This window comes from Peromyscus maniculatus, chromosome 11 (assembly GCF_049852395.1).
Source record: "Peromyscus maniculatus bairdii isolate BWxNUB_F1_BW_parent chromosome 11, HU_Pman_BW_mat_3.1, whole genome shotgun sequence".
Taxonomy (NCBI): domain Eukaryota; kingdom Metazoa; phylum Chordata; class Mammalia; order Rodentia; family Cricetidae; genus Peromyscus; species Peromyscus maniculatus.
In genome coordinates, this window is record NC_134862.1 from 61,977,835 (window position 1) to 61,995,270 (window position 17,436).

Sequence of the window (17,436 nt, forward strand, 5' to 3'; positions counted from 1 at the left end):
TCAGAAACATACTTTTCAGCTACCAATGGAAGGAAAAAAACACTTAAAAACAATGGGTGCATTTTTTTTTTTGTGCCAAACAATTTGGCATAAAGCTGGCAATATGCCTTAAGCAAAACAAAATCAATAAACAAAAAGCAAACTGCCGGTTCCTCACATTTTGACCCCCATCGCAATACACAGTCCATACACTGTAGCATCCATCTTATGGATAATAGTTGGAAATGAATTTTAATGTGTTTATCTGTCAGGATCTAGGCAATCTTACTGTATGTTACAGTAGCTATCTTAACAGCCTAGAAATAGGTACCACTCCACTTGAGAAAATAAAGGGTTAGCAATGAAGGACTTGCCCAAAGCCATTTAATTAGCAAGTGGCTGAGCCAGTAAGCCACATCCTACTCAACCTACCCTCTATGTTTTTCTTTTCTTTTCCTCCCCCCCCCCCCCCCCCCCCCCGCCCCACCAGCCAGAGTTTCACATATCCCAAGCTGGCCTAAAACTTGCACTCACTATGTATATCACTCCCAGTTTCTATCATGCTGGAGTGCAAACCCAGAGATTCGTGCATGTAGCATGGGAACTTTACCACCTGAGCTACATTCTTATTCCCAGCCTCCATGTTTTCACATTCTAATCCCAGAGCCCTTATTAGGCATATATGGATATATGCAAGAATATGAAGAGTGAAAGAGAATATTACAGAGCCAGTAAGATGACTCAATATACAAGGTTGTTTACCACCAGCCTGGTGATCTGAGTTCTGTCCCCAGGATCCACATGGTAGAAGGAGAGAACTCATTCCCACAAGTTGTCCTTCGATTTTTATATGCATGTCTTGCCCTGCCCCCATAAATAAATGTAAGCTATTAACTATTTTATAAAACGGACTTTAAAAAGAGGTACAGTTATGTAGCAGGAATCTTAGAAGCAGGAATCTTAGAGAGTTCTTATTAATAAAATCAAACCTGAGGCCAGTTATTGGGGTGAACACTGGAAGATCAGAGAGCCAGAACAAGCCACAGCTACCTCACCTCGCCGGATCCTCAGCTGGTCTTGCTTCCTCAGACTGGAGGCCTCTGAGTCCTCATCCAGAATGAATCTCAGCTGAACTGTGCTGCTCCAAAGCCTGAAAGCTTGACCAGGCCAAATGCTTAACCAGCCCAATGCTTCTAGTTCCTGGTCCTCACACCTTATATATCTTTCTACCTTCTACCTTCACTCCCTGGGATTAAAGGCTCGCTTTCTGAGATTAAAGGCGTGAGTCACTATGCTTGGCTGTATCCTTGAACACATGGATTTCTGCCTCTGGAATGCTAGGATTAAAGGCATGTGCTACCACTGCCTATCCTCTATGTTTAATATTGTGGCTGTTCTGTCTCTGACCCCAGATAAGTTTATTAGGGTGCACAATATTTCGGGGAACACAATACCACCACACAGTTAGGTTCGTACTCTAAGTTGAGAATTTAAACTGTTACTTAAGGCATAGCTTACAAGGCTGAAAATGTATTGACTGAGCTGTGTTATAAACCCTGCTTTCCTCCTGCCCCTCCTAAGTATTTCCTTAACTGTCAGAATGCGCTCAGTGTTCTACCTACCTCACCAATGACCAGTGCGTCTTCATGTCTTGGTAGATACTCATTTTTTTTGAAGATTTATTTATTTTGTATCTTTTATGAGTCTATGTCTGAGTGTTTGTATATGCACTGCCTATGTACAGGTGACCATGGAGGACACAAGAGAGTATTGGATCCCTTGGAGCTGGAATTACAGGCAGTTGTGAGCCTCTTGGTGTGGGAGCTGGGAACTGAACCCAGGTCCTCTGCAAGAGCAGCAAGCGCTCTTAGCAGGTGAACCATGGCTCCAGCCCCCCGGTGGCTACTATTATCTTAATTTTTTAAACGTGGTCAAGGACCAGTGAGATGGCTCAGTCGAAAAAGGTGCTTGGCATGCAGGCTTGGGAACTTGAATTTGATCCTTGAACCCACATAAAGGCATAAGGAGAGAGCCAATTTTGACCCCCATATGAATATATGAATGGAATGTGCACACCTACACACCACACACATGTAATAATAATAATAATAATAATAATAATAATAATAATAATAATAATAAATATAGCTGGTAGCTGGGCATAACAGTGCATGCCTGTAATCCTAGTACTTGGGAAGTGGAGGCAGAAGATTCAGGAAGTCAAGATCATCCTTAGCTCCATGACAGTTCAAGGAAAGGTTGAATTACATGAAACCCTATTCCTTCCCTACCCCTTTCCCAAAAGAAAGAAAGAGGGATAAAGAAAAAAACAAACAAACAAAATAAAGCTAAACCAAATAATGTCCAGATGTGATTGCTCTGGCCTAAAAGCAAAGCAAAGCAGAGTAGTGTTGGATTCAGAGCAGAGCCTTTGATCAAGATGACTAGCAGGTGCAGCTGACTTTGGACATACCAGCTGTCTGAACCCAGATCATTCATTTCTCTGTGCTTCTGTATGCTCCCCCCCCCCAACATGGGATGCACTTGGGGACTTAACAAAATGTGCAGTAAATTAAACGGCGCATAGTCCCAGGGTTTCTGAATGTGTGATGAATGTAGCTACTGTTATTAATTTGTTGTGCTCTGGGCTGAATCTGAGGGCCTCCTGTCTTTTCTCTCTATTTGTTTCTCCTGGGTGACCTCATTCAATCCCATGACTTTAAAAATACTCTATCCTAACGACTCTAAAATATATGTCTCCTGCCAAACAGATCTCTCCAAATGTGAGCCAGCTCATGTCACTTATCTACTCAAAATCACTGCTGTGGCTCCCCTTCTCTCTCACTGAGACAACCGGAGCCCCACTGAAAGTCTGTGAGCCTCTCCATACCCCGTCCTACTTGGCTGATCATTCCCCAACTCTTTCCACATTCTTTCTTCTTCAGACACACTGCTGTTGTGCATTCAGCACCCCTAAATACTCTTGCCCCTCAGACCTTTTCTATTTCCCATTCTTTGAATGTTCATCCCCAAATGTTTATGCAACATGACCCTTTGTGTGACTGAAGGTCCAGATCAAATACTATCTTATCAAAGAGCCTGTCCATTCCTGACCCCTGCGAGAGAAGACTCTTTCCTTTTCTGTTTCTTCCTCTTGCTTTATATTTCTATATGATCTTATTACTAATGCATCCATTCATTTTTTAATGGTCTGTTGTTTTTGCCTAGAATGTTAACTGAATTAAAGCAGGAACTTCATTTTGTTCACAACCCCTAAATCAGTGCTTGGTATATGGCAGGCGTTCAATAAATATTTATTGCTTAACTATAATTATGCTAATTGCCCAGCTTGTAAAATCTCTTGCTCTTTCTGCCCCACTAATTTGCATCTTATGCTGGAGAAGTTACAAACTTCTTTGTGAATCGTATTGGTTCTTAAGACTCTTATACTGAAACTAGAAACTTTGGGGCTAGTAATACGGCTTATCAGGTAAGGCACTAGTCACCAAAGCTGATGACCTGAGTTCTAACCCCAGGACCCACACTGGGGGAGGGAAGAGAGTGCCTACTACTGCAAGTTGTCCTCTGAGCTCTCTAGTAGTGCTGCAGTGTGTGTGTGTGTGTGTGTGTGTGTGTGTGTGTGTGTGTGTGTGTGTACGTGCACACGTACAAAGTAATAAACATTTTAATAAACTAGAAGGTTTCTCCATAGTAGAGGTTGATTTACTATTCAGCAGAGAAATATTCATCACATACCTGCCACAAACTCTTAGATAAGAAATAAAGAGCAGAGCTAGCAAGATGGCTGAGCAGGTAGAGGTACTTGCTACAGACTCTCATGGCCTGGGTTCAACCCCTGGAACCCACAATGTGGAAGGGGAGAACAGACTCTTGCAATGAACTGTTAGAAACTCGAAGCCTGGGAAAGTAATACTTTTTGCTTCTGAATCACTAAGCTAATTATTGGTTCTATATTGCATGCAAACCAAACATCTGACCATTCTTCAAACCTTTCCTTTCCCCCTATTCATTTTTCTGAATCTTAGCCCACTCGTTTGCTTAACTCAAAATTTAAGACATAGTCTCGAACTTCTCTATAGCCCACCTATCTGGAAAGACTAAAAGCCATAAAATCTACCCTATGTATCCTGCCACTGCCCAGCCTCCTCCCTGCCATCCCTCTCAGTCCCAGGTCAGCACCACCTGCCCAAAGCTGCCAGCCTCCTCTCACATTCTCCTCTTTCCATTTGCTTTTCCTCCCAACAGCCAGAGATCTCCTAAAAATGTAAATCACACAGTGCTCTCCCGCTTAAAGGTTTCAAAGGCTTTCTTTTGTTATCCCACAGTAAGTTAGTGACTCAGAAATTCTCTGGCCCATTATCCTGGCCCCATGTGATGACCAGCACCCACATCTCTACTACTGGTTTCCAGTGTCCAGGGCTTCTGCTTCCACGGGCCTCCTTTCATGGTCATGAGCACAGGAAGCTCTATCCTGTCCCTAAATATCGGAACTAGCAACTCATTGTCTAAGAGGTCTCACAGTAAATGCCATGCCCCCCAGGGAGGCTTTCTCAGACCATCTATTTGTCCAATCTGTTCTGTCAGAGAATGAGTTAATTTATTTATTATGTTTTGCACATTTACACCTAGTATGTTTCTTTCTGGTTATTATTAACCTCCCTCAAGTAGAACATAAATTTAATGAAGAGACATGCTTTGCTCTTTCAGAGGGGTTCATAACAGCATCTTTTAGAGAGTGAACACTCCAGAAATGAGGATGGAATGGTAACTGTCTCAACTTGGATAAGGTGATGAAGGAACGTGAATTTCCTAATACCTAGCCTTAGTAATTTCCTCATTCATATTTGCTCAAATCCATAATTGCTTCAACCCACACAAAGGACCAGAGTTAACAGACGGGCTCTCACCACTCACTATTTCTTAGTAGCCACGGGTCAAGATCTGGACTCCTTTCAATAGCTCAGAATCACCAAATAAGGGAGAAAAGAAGTCCGAAATGAAGACTATTGAAAAGAGCAACGGTCATTTGTCACTTAAAATATTGAGGCCATGAGAAAGAAAATTTATAAAAATCAACCCTTTTTGGAGTTAGATATGTTAGGGAATGTAGACAGGGAGAGAAAAGGAGTAAGATAGGAAAACAAAATCTGAAGGAGGCAGGACATAGCCCGCACACCAAGCTGTGAGTATGCAAGGCTCTGGGTTTCTTGCCTTGTAGATAAACTAAGATGGGCTGATGCAATGAAGTGGGATGGGGAGGACAGAGATGACAGGGTCAGGCACCAGGACCAGTGACTGACGCAAAAGACGCGAGAGAGGAAGTAGGACTGATCACCACCGAGGGAAGAGCAATACAAAAGCAGCCCCGGATCTCGCCGGAGTTGCAAGCGTTAAAGGGAGGCGGGGAGTGACGCGGTTTGCGTCTAGAGCGGCTCCTTGGAGTCCACAGCATCCACCGCCGGAGCCTCGCCTTCCTTTCTCCGTCTGCAGACATAACGAGACACAAAAAGAGGCAACCCCTGGACCAGCGCGAGGGACCTACTCCCATCATGACCGAGACCACAAAGACCCACGTTATCCTGCTGGCCTGCGGCAGCTTCAATCCCATCACTAAAGGGCACATTCAGATGTTCGGTGAGTCCTCCCGCCCACCCCGGAGGCTGCTTCCGCTGCTCTACTCTCGCCTCTACCGTGGTTTTCCAGGGCGACTGGGCAGAAAGGCGTGCGCCCCTCTGGAGGGGTGCGCCCGCTGATCTGGCTAGTGCCAGGTCAGTCCCTGCGACCACCGCTAGCGAGAGCCGACGCAGGCTGCGTTTTTTTTTTTTCAGGCTTCTCTAGCTTGGGGCCAGATCGCCTCGCCGAGGGCCAGGGGTGGGGGAGGTGCGGGGTTGGGGGTGAATGTCCTCTGGGGCGGGGTGGGAGCTCCGGGTTAGAGCCCTGGAGTGCGACCGACGGTGCGGAGGTTTGGCTACTTGGCGGGCGAGGGTAGGGATGGCAGCAGAGGTTGGGGTGCGGAGAAGGGAGGAGAGGGATTGGAGATAACGTGCTGTTTGTTTAGGATGGACAGAAAGCTCGAAGGAGTTAAATGTGCCTCGGAGACACAAACACACGCACACGACACACCAGTGACAGGGACTCGGGTTCCAAGGAGACGACTACCGGGTTTGGCTAGCGGTTCCTGGAGGCTCAGGGACAAATGTTTGGGGGCTGTGGCTCTGTGTGGCCCCGAGCGGTGGATGCTGACTGATGGCGAGGGGTACCCCTGACCGGCCCAGGTTTGGCTCTGGCTGCCTAGGAAGGGGAGGGGGCGGGGCGGCGGCTGCGGGAGGTGGTCCACGAACTGGCGAGATGGATCCGGGTTCAAGTTGGCCAAGGTTCTGTCCAGGGCGGCGATGGCACCCGTCAGTCAGCCTGGCAGCGTGAGTGTGAGGATGGATGTGTGGATGTGCGTGAGAGTCGGGTAGGGACGCGTCTTCACGAGTTTGTTGTTGAGGTGTGGGGCGTGTAGCGAGAGGGATCGGGCCCCAGCGTCTGAGCACAAGGTCCAGCAGAGAGATGCCACGCGGCTCAGAGGCTGCTCCCTGTTAGGACCCAAAGGCGCAGGGTGTGTGCGCATTTAGACCTCCGAGAGAGAGAGAGACGCGGGGGTCACTTTAAAAGCAGGAATCGAGAAAGTTAGAAGTTGGAGGTGCTTTTTCCTGGGACTCAGGGAAAGTAGGTGAGAGCCAGCGCGCCCGGGATGGAAGAAGGAAAGGGTGAGAGGCCCTGACCCGGCCCTGCGGTGAGGCGCTCTCCACAGGCGGCGGTGCTGAAACGCAGCACGCTGCCACTGGCTGCGGGCACACGTGTTTGCCCAGGGCTGGAGGACTGCCAGAGCTTTCCTAGGCTGTTAGATGAAAGCCACAGCATACCCGTAAAGACGACCCCACATGCTCAAGTTAAAAATACCCGTCTCTAAACCTAAAAGGTGAATCTTCACTTGGCCTGATGATTAAAAAGCTCACGACAAGGTTATAAAACTCCCCTGCACACGGGGCAGATCCGGTGGCCACTGTACAGAATGGGAAGAGGGAGCCTAATTAGTAGCCATCCCTTCCGCATTATTCTGTAAGCTTCTGAAAGTGTTTATTCAGAGATGATGCCAACTTGCCTGTTAAACAGGGGCCTTTGTTACAGCATCAAGGTAGACCAGCAGCAGCGTGGGCCACCTTCTCAGTCTTCTGAAGTAGCAACACCCCGGGCATTCGCCACTTTTTACTTTCTTTTGAGTCCAGTGTCAAAATTTTCTCTTGTATTCTTCGTCCTCGTCATCCACTCTTCTGTTGGCAGCCTTATGTTGATATTGTTTCCCTCTCCCTTGGCCGGGAAGGGTGGAGCTTCCTTGGGAACTCCTTAGCTCTAGGAATCTTTAGTGGGCCAGTGGGTGCTCCTCCTTTCTTTCTGGAACTAAGGATGTGGAAAATCCCACTGGCTGTGGGCTCGGAAGTGGGTCAGATTTTGATTGAGAGCAAGGGCCTTGTCTTGCCGCTGTCGAGTTCGGTAACAGTGATACCTTGTATCGGTAGCCTTGTTACCGAGGGAATGCTAACGTGCCAATTCTCCAGGAGCTTTGGGGATAGAATGTGAGAGCAGGCCTGGGTTGTAGCAGAAGGTTTTGCATTTAGAAGAAGTGAAAGGAGACTTTTGACAGTGGCCATTATTCACCTCCCATTGGCCTCAAGGACCAATCGAGAAGATCTGTCAACGAAGCCTTTTGAGTATCCATTAGGCGCAATTTAAAGAGCAACACAGGAAAAAGCTGTGATGTGCTCACGATGGGTTTCAGGAGCTTACTACCTAATGGAGGCCTTTCTAAAAGTCTATAAACTCGAAAAGGAAGCGAGAAGAGGAAGACAAAAGAGATACTAAACTATATGTCGTGGGATCTCTTACTGGTAGTATCTTTGAGCTTCTTATACATTTTGAAAATTATTCTTATGACACTTATTTCTTTATTATTTGTGTGTGTGTGTGTGTGTGTCTCTCGCGCGTGCGCCTGCGTGCATGCATGCATGCATGTGCCACAGCTTTCGTGTGTGGGTCAGAGGACAGCTTTCGGGAACTGCTCTTCTTCTACTGTGTATGGACTGGGTGCTGAACTCAGGTTGTCAGCCTTGGTGGCAAGCATCTTTGCCTTCCAAGCCCTGTAAATAATGTCTTTGTTTTCTTATTTAACTATTTTCTTATTTAACTATTTTTAACTTATTTAACTATTTTGGAGACTCTGTCTCAATTATATTGCCCTGGATGGCCTAGAATCTACTATATAGATCTGGCCAGTCTTGAACTCACAGAAATCTACCTGCCTCTCTTTTGAGTACTGCGATTAAAGGCCTGAATTGATTTTATTTCATTTTATATTTCTTGATAATGGGTCTCACTCTTAGCCCAAACTGGTCCCAAAGTTATAGTAATTCTCCTGCCTCAGCCTTGCAAATGGACTATCAGGCATGGACTATCACACTTGGCTTTATAAATTACTTTTGTATGGCAGTTTCTCATTAAAAGCTTTTCATGTATGTTTTGAACTGGTTCATAATAACAATCTTACAAGACAAATATCACCATCTCATTTGTGAGTGGGAAGCTGATATTCAGAAACTGAGCAGGTCACAAAGTGATTTGATCTTGAGACAGGGTCTCAAGTACCCTAGGCTGGCCTCAGCATGCCTCTGTTGGCAAGGATGACCTTGAACTAATGCTGGGATTACACAAGTGTACTACCACTCTCTTGACTGGGTTGTCTGGAACCTCACATTTCAGATCCCTCTTACAGACTCTGCTGTATTGCATGAGCCAGGAAGAGGTGCTCAGCTAATCTGATTGGGTCATCTACTGAACACTATTTCCTTTAAAAGTATGCTAATTAGAATGAAATTGACTATCAGCTCATTGCATTTTGGTGATGTGTTTCCTTAAGAGCTTTTTCTCATTGCAAGAGAGACAAGTTATCCATGAACTATTTCCTTTTTAAAATGATGTTAAGATGTTCCCCATGAACACATAAGTACTTAACATAATTAAATTATCAAACTTTCTTTGAGTGTGCGAAATTTGGTGGTACATGCTTGTAACCCAGAATTGAGATGCAGAGGTAGGAGGATCAAGAATTCAAGGGCAGCCTTTGCTAAATAGTTTAAGGCCAGCTATATGAGATACTATCTCAAAATCAAAACGTAAATTCCTTTAGTAGAGGGCCTGTATTTTTTAAAATCCAGTTGCTTCCTAGAGGGGTAAATAAGAGAAAACATAAACAAACAAACATAATCAGCACTTAGAACTATAGAACTCACTTTTCTTTTTTGAAATGCAGGTGGTATATTCATGTGTGTGCAGGAGCATGTATGTGTAAGGGGACATGTGTGTTAACAGGTGTGCGTGAAGACCACGGGACAAGTTTGAGTGTTGTCCTCAGGAGCTATCCATCTTTTTAAAGACAGGGCCTGTCATTAACAAGCCCTAGGGACCCACTTGTCTCCACCTCCCCAGTGCTGGGACTACAAGTATGTGTCATCAAGCTTTTTTTTTTTTTAAATGTGGGTTCTGGAGGTTGAACTCAGGTCCTTTGGAAGAAAGTACTTTATTGATTAAGTCATACCCCCCCCCCCAAAGCTGAATTCTTCATTTTTATAAATGACATCTGGCACAATTTTGGATATTTGTAAAATATTTTAGAATGAACTTTCTGAAAGAAGAGTTGAACTTTTTTTTTTTATATCCCATTTGTGGACTACAGAAATATAGGAAAACAAAGCATTTGTGATAATTTTATACTCATTTGTAACTAAAATGTTTTAGCAAAGTAAACCCATGAACTAACGATGCCACGTTTCATGGGTCAACCTCACTGCGTAAGAAGGCAATGTGAAGCTCGAAGGATTTTTATGGAAATTCTTAGTCTTCATAACTTGAAATAAAATTATACTGAAATACCATTTCTAGCATGCTAATATGTAATCTCTACTTGAAAATTAAGAATAGTAGATATTTATATTGATATATTTAGTTGTAAGTCTACCATTGAGTAGTCAAACAGCAAGTTTAAATAGAAAAGAAAAAAAGACTGACTGATTAGTTTGGGCATAAAAGCTAGAAGAATGAGATGATTTAATCGGAGCTGAAATGTATCATGTGCTTGATGACTGTCAAGTAACCTGATTTTCCAGTGTTTCTATTTCAATGTGTCTTTACTTTGAGCAATTGGGTCGTTTGAAAAGAGGCAGTGGTCTGATTCTGCTCCTTCTAAAGGATGGGGAGACGGCTCTCTGGGTGTGCAGATGGAATGTAGCCTCTATTGTGATAGTTGGTAATGAACTTGGGGGTCAATGATAGGGAACTGCCAGGAAGTAAGAAAGCACTTAAGATACTAACCTTGTCTACATAGAGAGTTCCAGGCCAGCTAGAGGTATACACAAGACTATATATATATAATACATATTATTTATATATATATTGTGTGTGTGTGGGGGTTAACATGTTTGCTTGAAATACTTATATTAAAGGTCACTTATACTTATATTAATACTTATATTAAAAGGTCACTAAACACAGCATATTGTTCCATACCATGGATTTACTTGCTGTTCTGTGAGAAGAATGGATTTGGGGTAAGGGGGAGAGCAGACGTGGGAGATTTTGAGTCAAGTTCTCATTGAATAGGCCATGCTACAACTTGCTAGATAGCCCATGCTATCCTTGAACTTATCATCCTCCTGCCTCAGCACCCTGAGTGCTGAGATGGACAGTGGTGTGCCACCCACGTCTGGCTGAGCTGGAACACAGTACCACCTCCTGCACAAATGGCAAAGCAGAAGTACAAGTGGGCCGTTTGATCAAGAGCGTAAGTGAAAATCAGGAAGGAACCAGTTTTCACAAATCCAGCCTCGAATCCACGGCACCCTTTCATACCCATCCTCACAACTGCAAGGATGATATTGAGTCATTGGCATGGCTGAAACGAGGAGCCCTCGGCACTAGGCTGGCCACAGAGGGCGAGGAGAACCTCGCAGCTGTTCCCTTTCGGTAACACAGGCCACCAAGAAAGCATATGCGACAGAGGCATCATCTGCTGGTACCAAGGGAGGCCTTGTTTTTGTTAGTCCCCCCCCCCTTTTCCAGTTTTACTGCACTCTCAGAACGTCTCTGCCACCTCCCCCAACATTCTCTTCCCTTCCCACTCTTTACTTCAATTGATACCTTTATTTAGATTTTCACTTCAACAGTACTTTCTCAAGAGAACCCCCGCTGACTCCCAAATAAGCCTGGCTTCCCTGACATTGGCTGCCATGCCATCTGATACGGTTTTCTGTGACATAACTCTCAGTTCTCTTCAAACTCCCGTCTCACCTCAAACTCCGGGTTTTTCATGCTGTGGTTGAATTTCTATAAGGAGAGAAACAACTGGAAAAGCGTGGTTTCTTCACTGTTTCCTAATACCTAGCACGGAGGAGGCGCCCTACCACAGTAGCTGAATAAATAGGAAATAAATGACGGTATGGACTCTTGGGCCAGACCTAAACTGAGCATGCTCCTGGCCTGAGACAATGAAAAGGAGTCATCAGGTCTCAGAATCAAAAGTTCAAAATGCCAGCCGGGCGGTGGTGGCGCACGCCTTTAATCCCAGCACTCGGGAGGCAGAGCCAGGTGGATCTCTGTGAGTTCGAGGCCAGCCTGGGCTACCAAGTGAGTTCCAGGAAAGGCGCAAAGCTACACAGAGAAACCCTGTCTCGAAAAACCAAAAAAAAAAAAAAAAAAAAAAAAGTTCAAAATGCCTCGTGGAAAGGGGTACAGAGAGGAGAGAGAGGTGGGTGAGGTCTAATCAGTCATGAAAGTGTGCAACTCCGGGTAAGGGACTCGGGCTTTACCCCAATGGCAGTGAAGAGACATTGCATTGTTTTTAAGAAAAGACGTAAAATAGCCATATCTTTAAATTTGATACCTAGTTGGGTTTTAGGAGTCTATCATCTCTATTTATAGGTATGTGTGTGCCTTGGAGGCCGGAAGGCGGCACAGGTGACCCTAGGCTTGAAGTTTCAGGGGGTTGTGAGCTGCCTGATGTGGGTGTTGGGAATCAAACTCGGGTCTTCTGGAAGAGCAGCCAGCACTCTGAACCACTGAGCCAGCCGCCTCTCTAGCCCTTGTAATCAAAGGTGCACATAGGCGGCTGGGGAAGGGGAAGGATGTGGTGATTTCTTAGGCACGCATTTCAGTAACACAGAATCAAGACGGAGGATGGCCGTCGGGCCTGGCTGCTGTTACTCGGGAAGGGCAAGGAGTTTATCGAAAGTCACTGAGGAACTAAAAAGAGATCCATAGTTGCTGATTTGTGAGTTCCTGACCAGGACAGATAATAGAAGACACCAGAGGAGAAGCAGGTTTTAGCTGGTGGACAAAGTGAACATGAGTGGGTTCGACTCCAAATTTTAGGAAGTGCTTTTTTTTGTTGTTTTGTTTTTGTTTTTGTTTTTCGAGAAAGGGTTTCTCTATGTAGTTTGGGTGCCTGTCCTGGAGCTCTCTTTGTAGACCAGGCTGACCTCGAACTCACAGAGATCCACCTGGCTCTGCCTCCCAAGTGCTGGGATTAAAGGCGTGAGCCACCACCGCCCGGCAGGAAGTCCGTATTCTTACCAAGCACTGTAACAGGAGAAGCGAATAGCTATGTTCAAAGTCTCTCTGTAGCCTGGCATATCTGAGTGCTGTATGGCAAGCTCCCCAGAGGCTCCAGACACATTCTTCAAAGTTCTTCACACACGAACAATGCTGAAGCTCATCAGCATTATGGAAATTAAAAAGATCAAAAGTTTTTTTTTTTTTTAGTATGAAATTGGAAGATAATCAAGATCTAAAACTGTTTTTTTTTTTCTTAATGTGAAGCTGTGAAATGGAAGCAGCTGATATTACATAGTTCACAAAATTTTCCAAAACTTGCCCATTCTCAAGATGGTGATTTTAGTAACACCATCAAGCAGTGTTAGGAACTCCCATTCAGCCTTCAACACTGTTAAGATGAAGGTTATACTTGAGTCTCTCATGGTTGCTGCTCTGTGTGTGCTCATGATATAGGAAAACTGGGCTGGTACAAACAGCTTGATGTGCTCTTTCTTGCTGAATTGAGTGGCCGCCCTCATGTGAACAGGAGCGGACTGTAAGAGACAAACCTCTCACCCAGAATTCATCCCAATCCAAAGACAGTCTAGAACAGGGCTTCTGAAGTTTTTTCTATTTGTGGCCATTTTTTACCTAAGACATTTTCCTACTCAAGTCTGGTTATATAAATATATAAAATCAAACATTAACTGATAATAAATCATAAAGGAATTTATTCTAAAATGACTGTTTGTAATGTATATACCTTTATTATTGATTAAAGATGAAAGCAAATTTGCAAGCTAATGAGATGGATGTGCTTGTTAGTTTTTACATAAAGAATCAAGGCTTGAGGCTAGGGATGTCTTTGCTTTGATAGAGTGTCTGCATACCATTCATGAGGTCCTGGGGGTTGATCTCCAAATAAACCTAGTTTGGTGGGTACACTCAGGAAGTAGATGGGAGAGGATCAGAAGAAGTTCAAGGTCATACTCAGCTACAAAACAAGTTTGAAGCCAGTCTGGGCTCCATGAGAAGCTGTCTGAAAAACAAATCCCTAAGCAAAACAAAAACAAGGAGTTAAATCTTGCCTGAATATTTGATACTGGAGGACGCAGAACATCTTCATGTTTCTGTGACTGTTGTTTTAACGTTATAATCATCAGTGTGGAGAATGCAGCTTCACATAAATACGTAGGCAGAAGTACGTTCGGGCTGTTTGGAAAACTGTTAGCAATTCTGTCCCAACTGTAAGGGTGGATCTTTCTCCTCAACTTGACACACCTGAAGAGAGAGCTTCAACTGAGAAATTGCAGCCACCGAAGTGGCCTATGGGTGTGTCTATGGGGCATTTTCTCGATGGATGATTGATACGGGAGCACCCAGGCCACTGTGGAAAGCACCCACTCTGGGCAGGTGGGCCTGGCTGTATAAGAAAGCAGGTTGAACTAGCCAGAGGAAGCAAGCCAGTAAACAGCGTCCCCTCGTGGTCTCTGCTTCAGTTCCCGCCTTGAGCCCCTGCCCTGCCTTCCCTCCACGACAGACTGCAACCTGGAATCTGAAGAAACTTATTTCTTGAGTTGCTTTTGGTTATGATGCTTATCACAGCAACAGAAAGCAAACTCGAGCATTACCCTAAGCCAAAAGCCATTTAACAACGTCTTATGAAACTTAAGTCAGCAACTCAAAACAGCAGTTTTTTAAATAAGAATTCGAACACAATACAATCCAGATAGATACTAATTTGGTGCTTACATGCTGAAGCATGACAGTAAGAAAATATTAAAGGTCTGTGTTTTCTGTAGCAATTATGTTTCTATGAGCAGAAAACATTACTCTGTGGCGACACAGCATACGACTGTCTTGAATCTGACTGACGTGTTTCAGACAGGATTTATCAGGGTGGCCAGGCTTAATGACATGCACATGTACAGTGTGACTGTTGTGTGTTCTCCAGTGAAGTCCCCAGATGCACCATGGGTGGCTGCTTCCAGAAACACCTTGAGTTCACTACACATTTGGGTTTTGGGTTCATCTTTGGCTGTCATGCTTCAGAAGCCTTCTCCTGGAGCCAAATATTTCTCAGTCCAGCACATCAGTCACAGGGTCCCATTTGGGGTTGTGACCCACGTTTAAACATCTGTGGGCTGTGACTCAGGGATTGATGTTCTCAGAGGTTTTTGTTTTTGTTTTTTTCCTGAGACAGAGTTTCTCTGTGTAGCTTTGCACCTTTTTCCTGGAACTCACTCTGTAGCCCAGGCTGGCCTTGAACTCACAGAGATCAGTCTGCCTCTGCCTCTGCCTCCCGAGTGCTGGGATTAAAGGCGTGCGCCACCACCGCCCGGCTGATGTTCTCAGTTTTGAGATGAAGAACTATTTCTTTTTGCTTTACTTTATCATAGTCTATGTATCTAAGTTGTTGTTGTTGTTGTTGTTGTTGTTGTTTAGAACTATCAGAATTTCAAAAGTGCGCTGGGTGTAGTGGCTTGTGTCTGGTGAGTGAAAACAGGTGGGTCTGGAAGCTCATTAGCCAGTCATCTAGTTGAATTTATGAATTCCAGGTTCAGTAATAGACCCTTTCTCATCACACTTACAAGTGCAAGTGCACCAGCATAACACATGCACACATCCTTTCAAGCACATAAGCGTACCAAACACACAATAACATCCACTAACTCTTGTAATTAAGAGGTTCATTTGACTTAAGAAACAGCTTGAGAACAGAGTGTATTAGTGTCCACCTACAATCTGAGCACTTAGGGGTTAGAGGCAGGAGGATCAAGAATTCAAGGACAGTCTGAGGTATGTAAGACCCTGTCTAAACAAAGCAAGATGGATGCTTCCTGACATACAAAAGTTTAAGGAAAGGGAGCCGTTCACCATTTTTGATTGATCATTATACATTGCACACATGTACTGAATTCTTACGCTATACTCTATAAGTAAGTTCAGGTTTTGTTGGTCAAAAAAGAGTTTGAATTTTTTTTTAAGTAGGAATTGAAATGTTACAAACCACAGAGAAACATTTATATCCAAGTCTCTCATGTTAGTCTATCTTAAACGGACAGCTGAAGACACAGCCTGCTAACACTCAAGTTTGAACCTCTATTCCTAAGATACTGTCAGCCATGGGAGGAAAACACAAAAGAGGGTGTGTGTGTGTGTGTGTGTGTGTGTGTGTGTGTGAGAGAGAGAGAGAGAGAGAGAGAGAGAGAGAGAGAGAGAGAGAGAGAGAGAGAGAGAGAGAGAGAATACAGACTGGAGTAAAGAATGAAAACCCAATTTTAAAAATGTTTCTTTGAACCAGATGTGGTGGCTTTTGCCTGTAATCCCAGTCCTTGGGAGGCCGAAGCAGAAGGATGCTACAAGGTTGAGGCCAGCCCGGCTACAGAGTGAGTTCCAGGTCAGCCCTGACCACAGAGTGAGATCATTTCTCCACAACAAAACTCCAAAAAATCCAAACACAAATGAAAACAAAGAACCAATCAACGAAGCACAAAGTTTCTTTAGCAGTATTTGTGTTCTCTCTGTCTGTCTGTCTGTCTGTCTGTCTGTCTGTCTCTCTCTCTCTCTCTCACACACACACACACACACACACACACACACACACACACACACACACACTCACCTTGTTTTTGCTTTGAGACAGGATCTAACTATGCAACCTTGACTGGCCTAGAACTCTCAATGTAGCCCATGATGGCCTTGAGCCTGCAGGAGTCCTGCAGCCTGGACCTCCTTAGTGCTGGGATTATAGTTGAGTACCACCACACTGGACTCAAGCCTTTCTGTAGGCAAGCATTGTACCATGAGCTCCACCTCAGCCCTGCGGTCTGAGTCTAATCATAACATATTTATACCATTTTCCTCCCAGGCACCAATGCAGTGTCCTGTTGGTGGTAATTGCTTAATGAATACCTATGGCATTGCAAAATATAATTTCTAGTGTAGTTCTTTTTAACGTTAGAGTTTCAAATATTCTGAACTGCTGAAAAAAGATCCCAAATATTCAAAGAGATGCTTTAAAACAGGGAAGAAAAAAAAAAAAAAAAAGCCCGGCTGGCAGTGGTGGCACACGCCTTTAATCTCAGCACCTGGAAGGCAGAGGCAGGTGGATCTTGAAGTTTGAGGCCAGCCTGGTCTACAGAGTGAGCCCCTGGACAGCCAGGGCTACCCAGAGAAACCCTGTCTCAAGAAACCAAAGAAAGAAAGACAGAGAAAGTAAAAACACCACAAAAATCACAAAATGAAAAGCAAAAAGAAAGAAAATAACGAAACCAAAGAACAAACACAAAGAAATGCGTAAAATACCTTTTTAATATCAGTTTTGTTTTGCAATCCTCAACATACACAGTTTTGCTTCACCAAAGACATTTGGAATAATTCTTTTGGATTTGAGGCTAGAGACTGAGGCCATAGAAGCTCTTTTGCTAGAGAATCATGTCCTATCTCAAAATATGTAAAATCGGCATTAGTTCACAATGAACAAACGTTTCCACTGCCAGAGATCTTCTAATTATAAGCATTCATGGACATGGATCACATTTTTTTCCTTTTGATACTTTTTGGCAGCTAGCCTCAGAAGTATTTTAGCTTTAAATGATGTTTCAATGCTTCCATGATGTGACCAAAGCTACCCTCTTGACATTGGCTCCCTTTTCCTTCTCTACTTCACAATTTCTTAAGATTTATGAATTTTATAGCAAAGGCAAGTGTGATCCTCGCTACCACCTTTACCACAATCATCCTCCCTATGGCTCCTGTATCTGAGTGTTTAAAAAACTATTGCTATCTGCCTGGGCAGTGGCGGCG

The 17,436-nt window shown here is 44.2% G+C and overlaps 1 protein-coding gene across 3 annotated transcripts in view; it reads left to right on the forward strand.

Moving 5' to 3' along the window:
* Nmnat2 (nicotinamide nucleotide adenylyltransferase 2) overlaps positions 1 to 17,436 on the forward strand; it is a 206,943-nt gene that overhangs the window by 43,914 nt on the left and 145,593 nt on the right. The window contains exon 1 of one of the 3 annotated variants that reach the window (XM_006979925.4): positions 5,316 to 5,634. The exons of 1 other annotated variant lie outside the window; for it this stretch is intronic. In XM_006979925.4, coding sequence (XP_006979987.1) covers positions 5,550 to 5,634 — 85 coding nt within the window. In that variant the 5' untranslated portion in view covers positions 5,316 to 5,549. Of the gene's footprint in view, positions 1 to 5,315; positions 5,635 to 6,124; positions 6,276 to 17,436 lie in introns of those variants that run through there. One more of the 3 variants, XM_076547635.1, reaches the window with a different exon arrangement.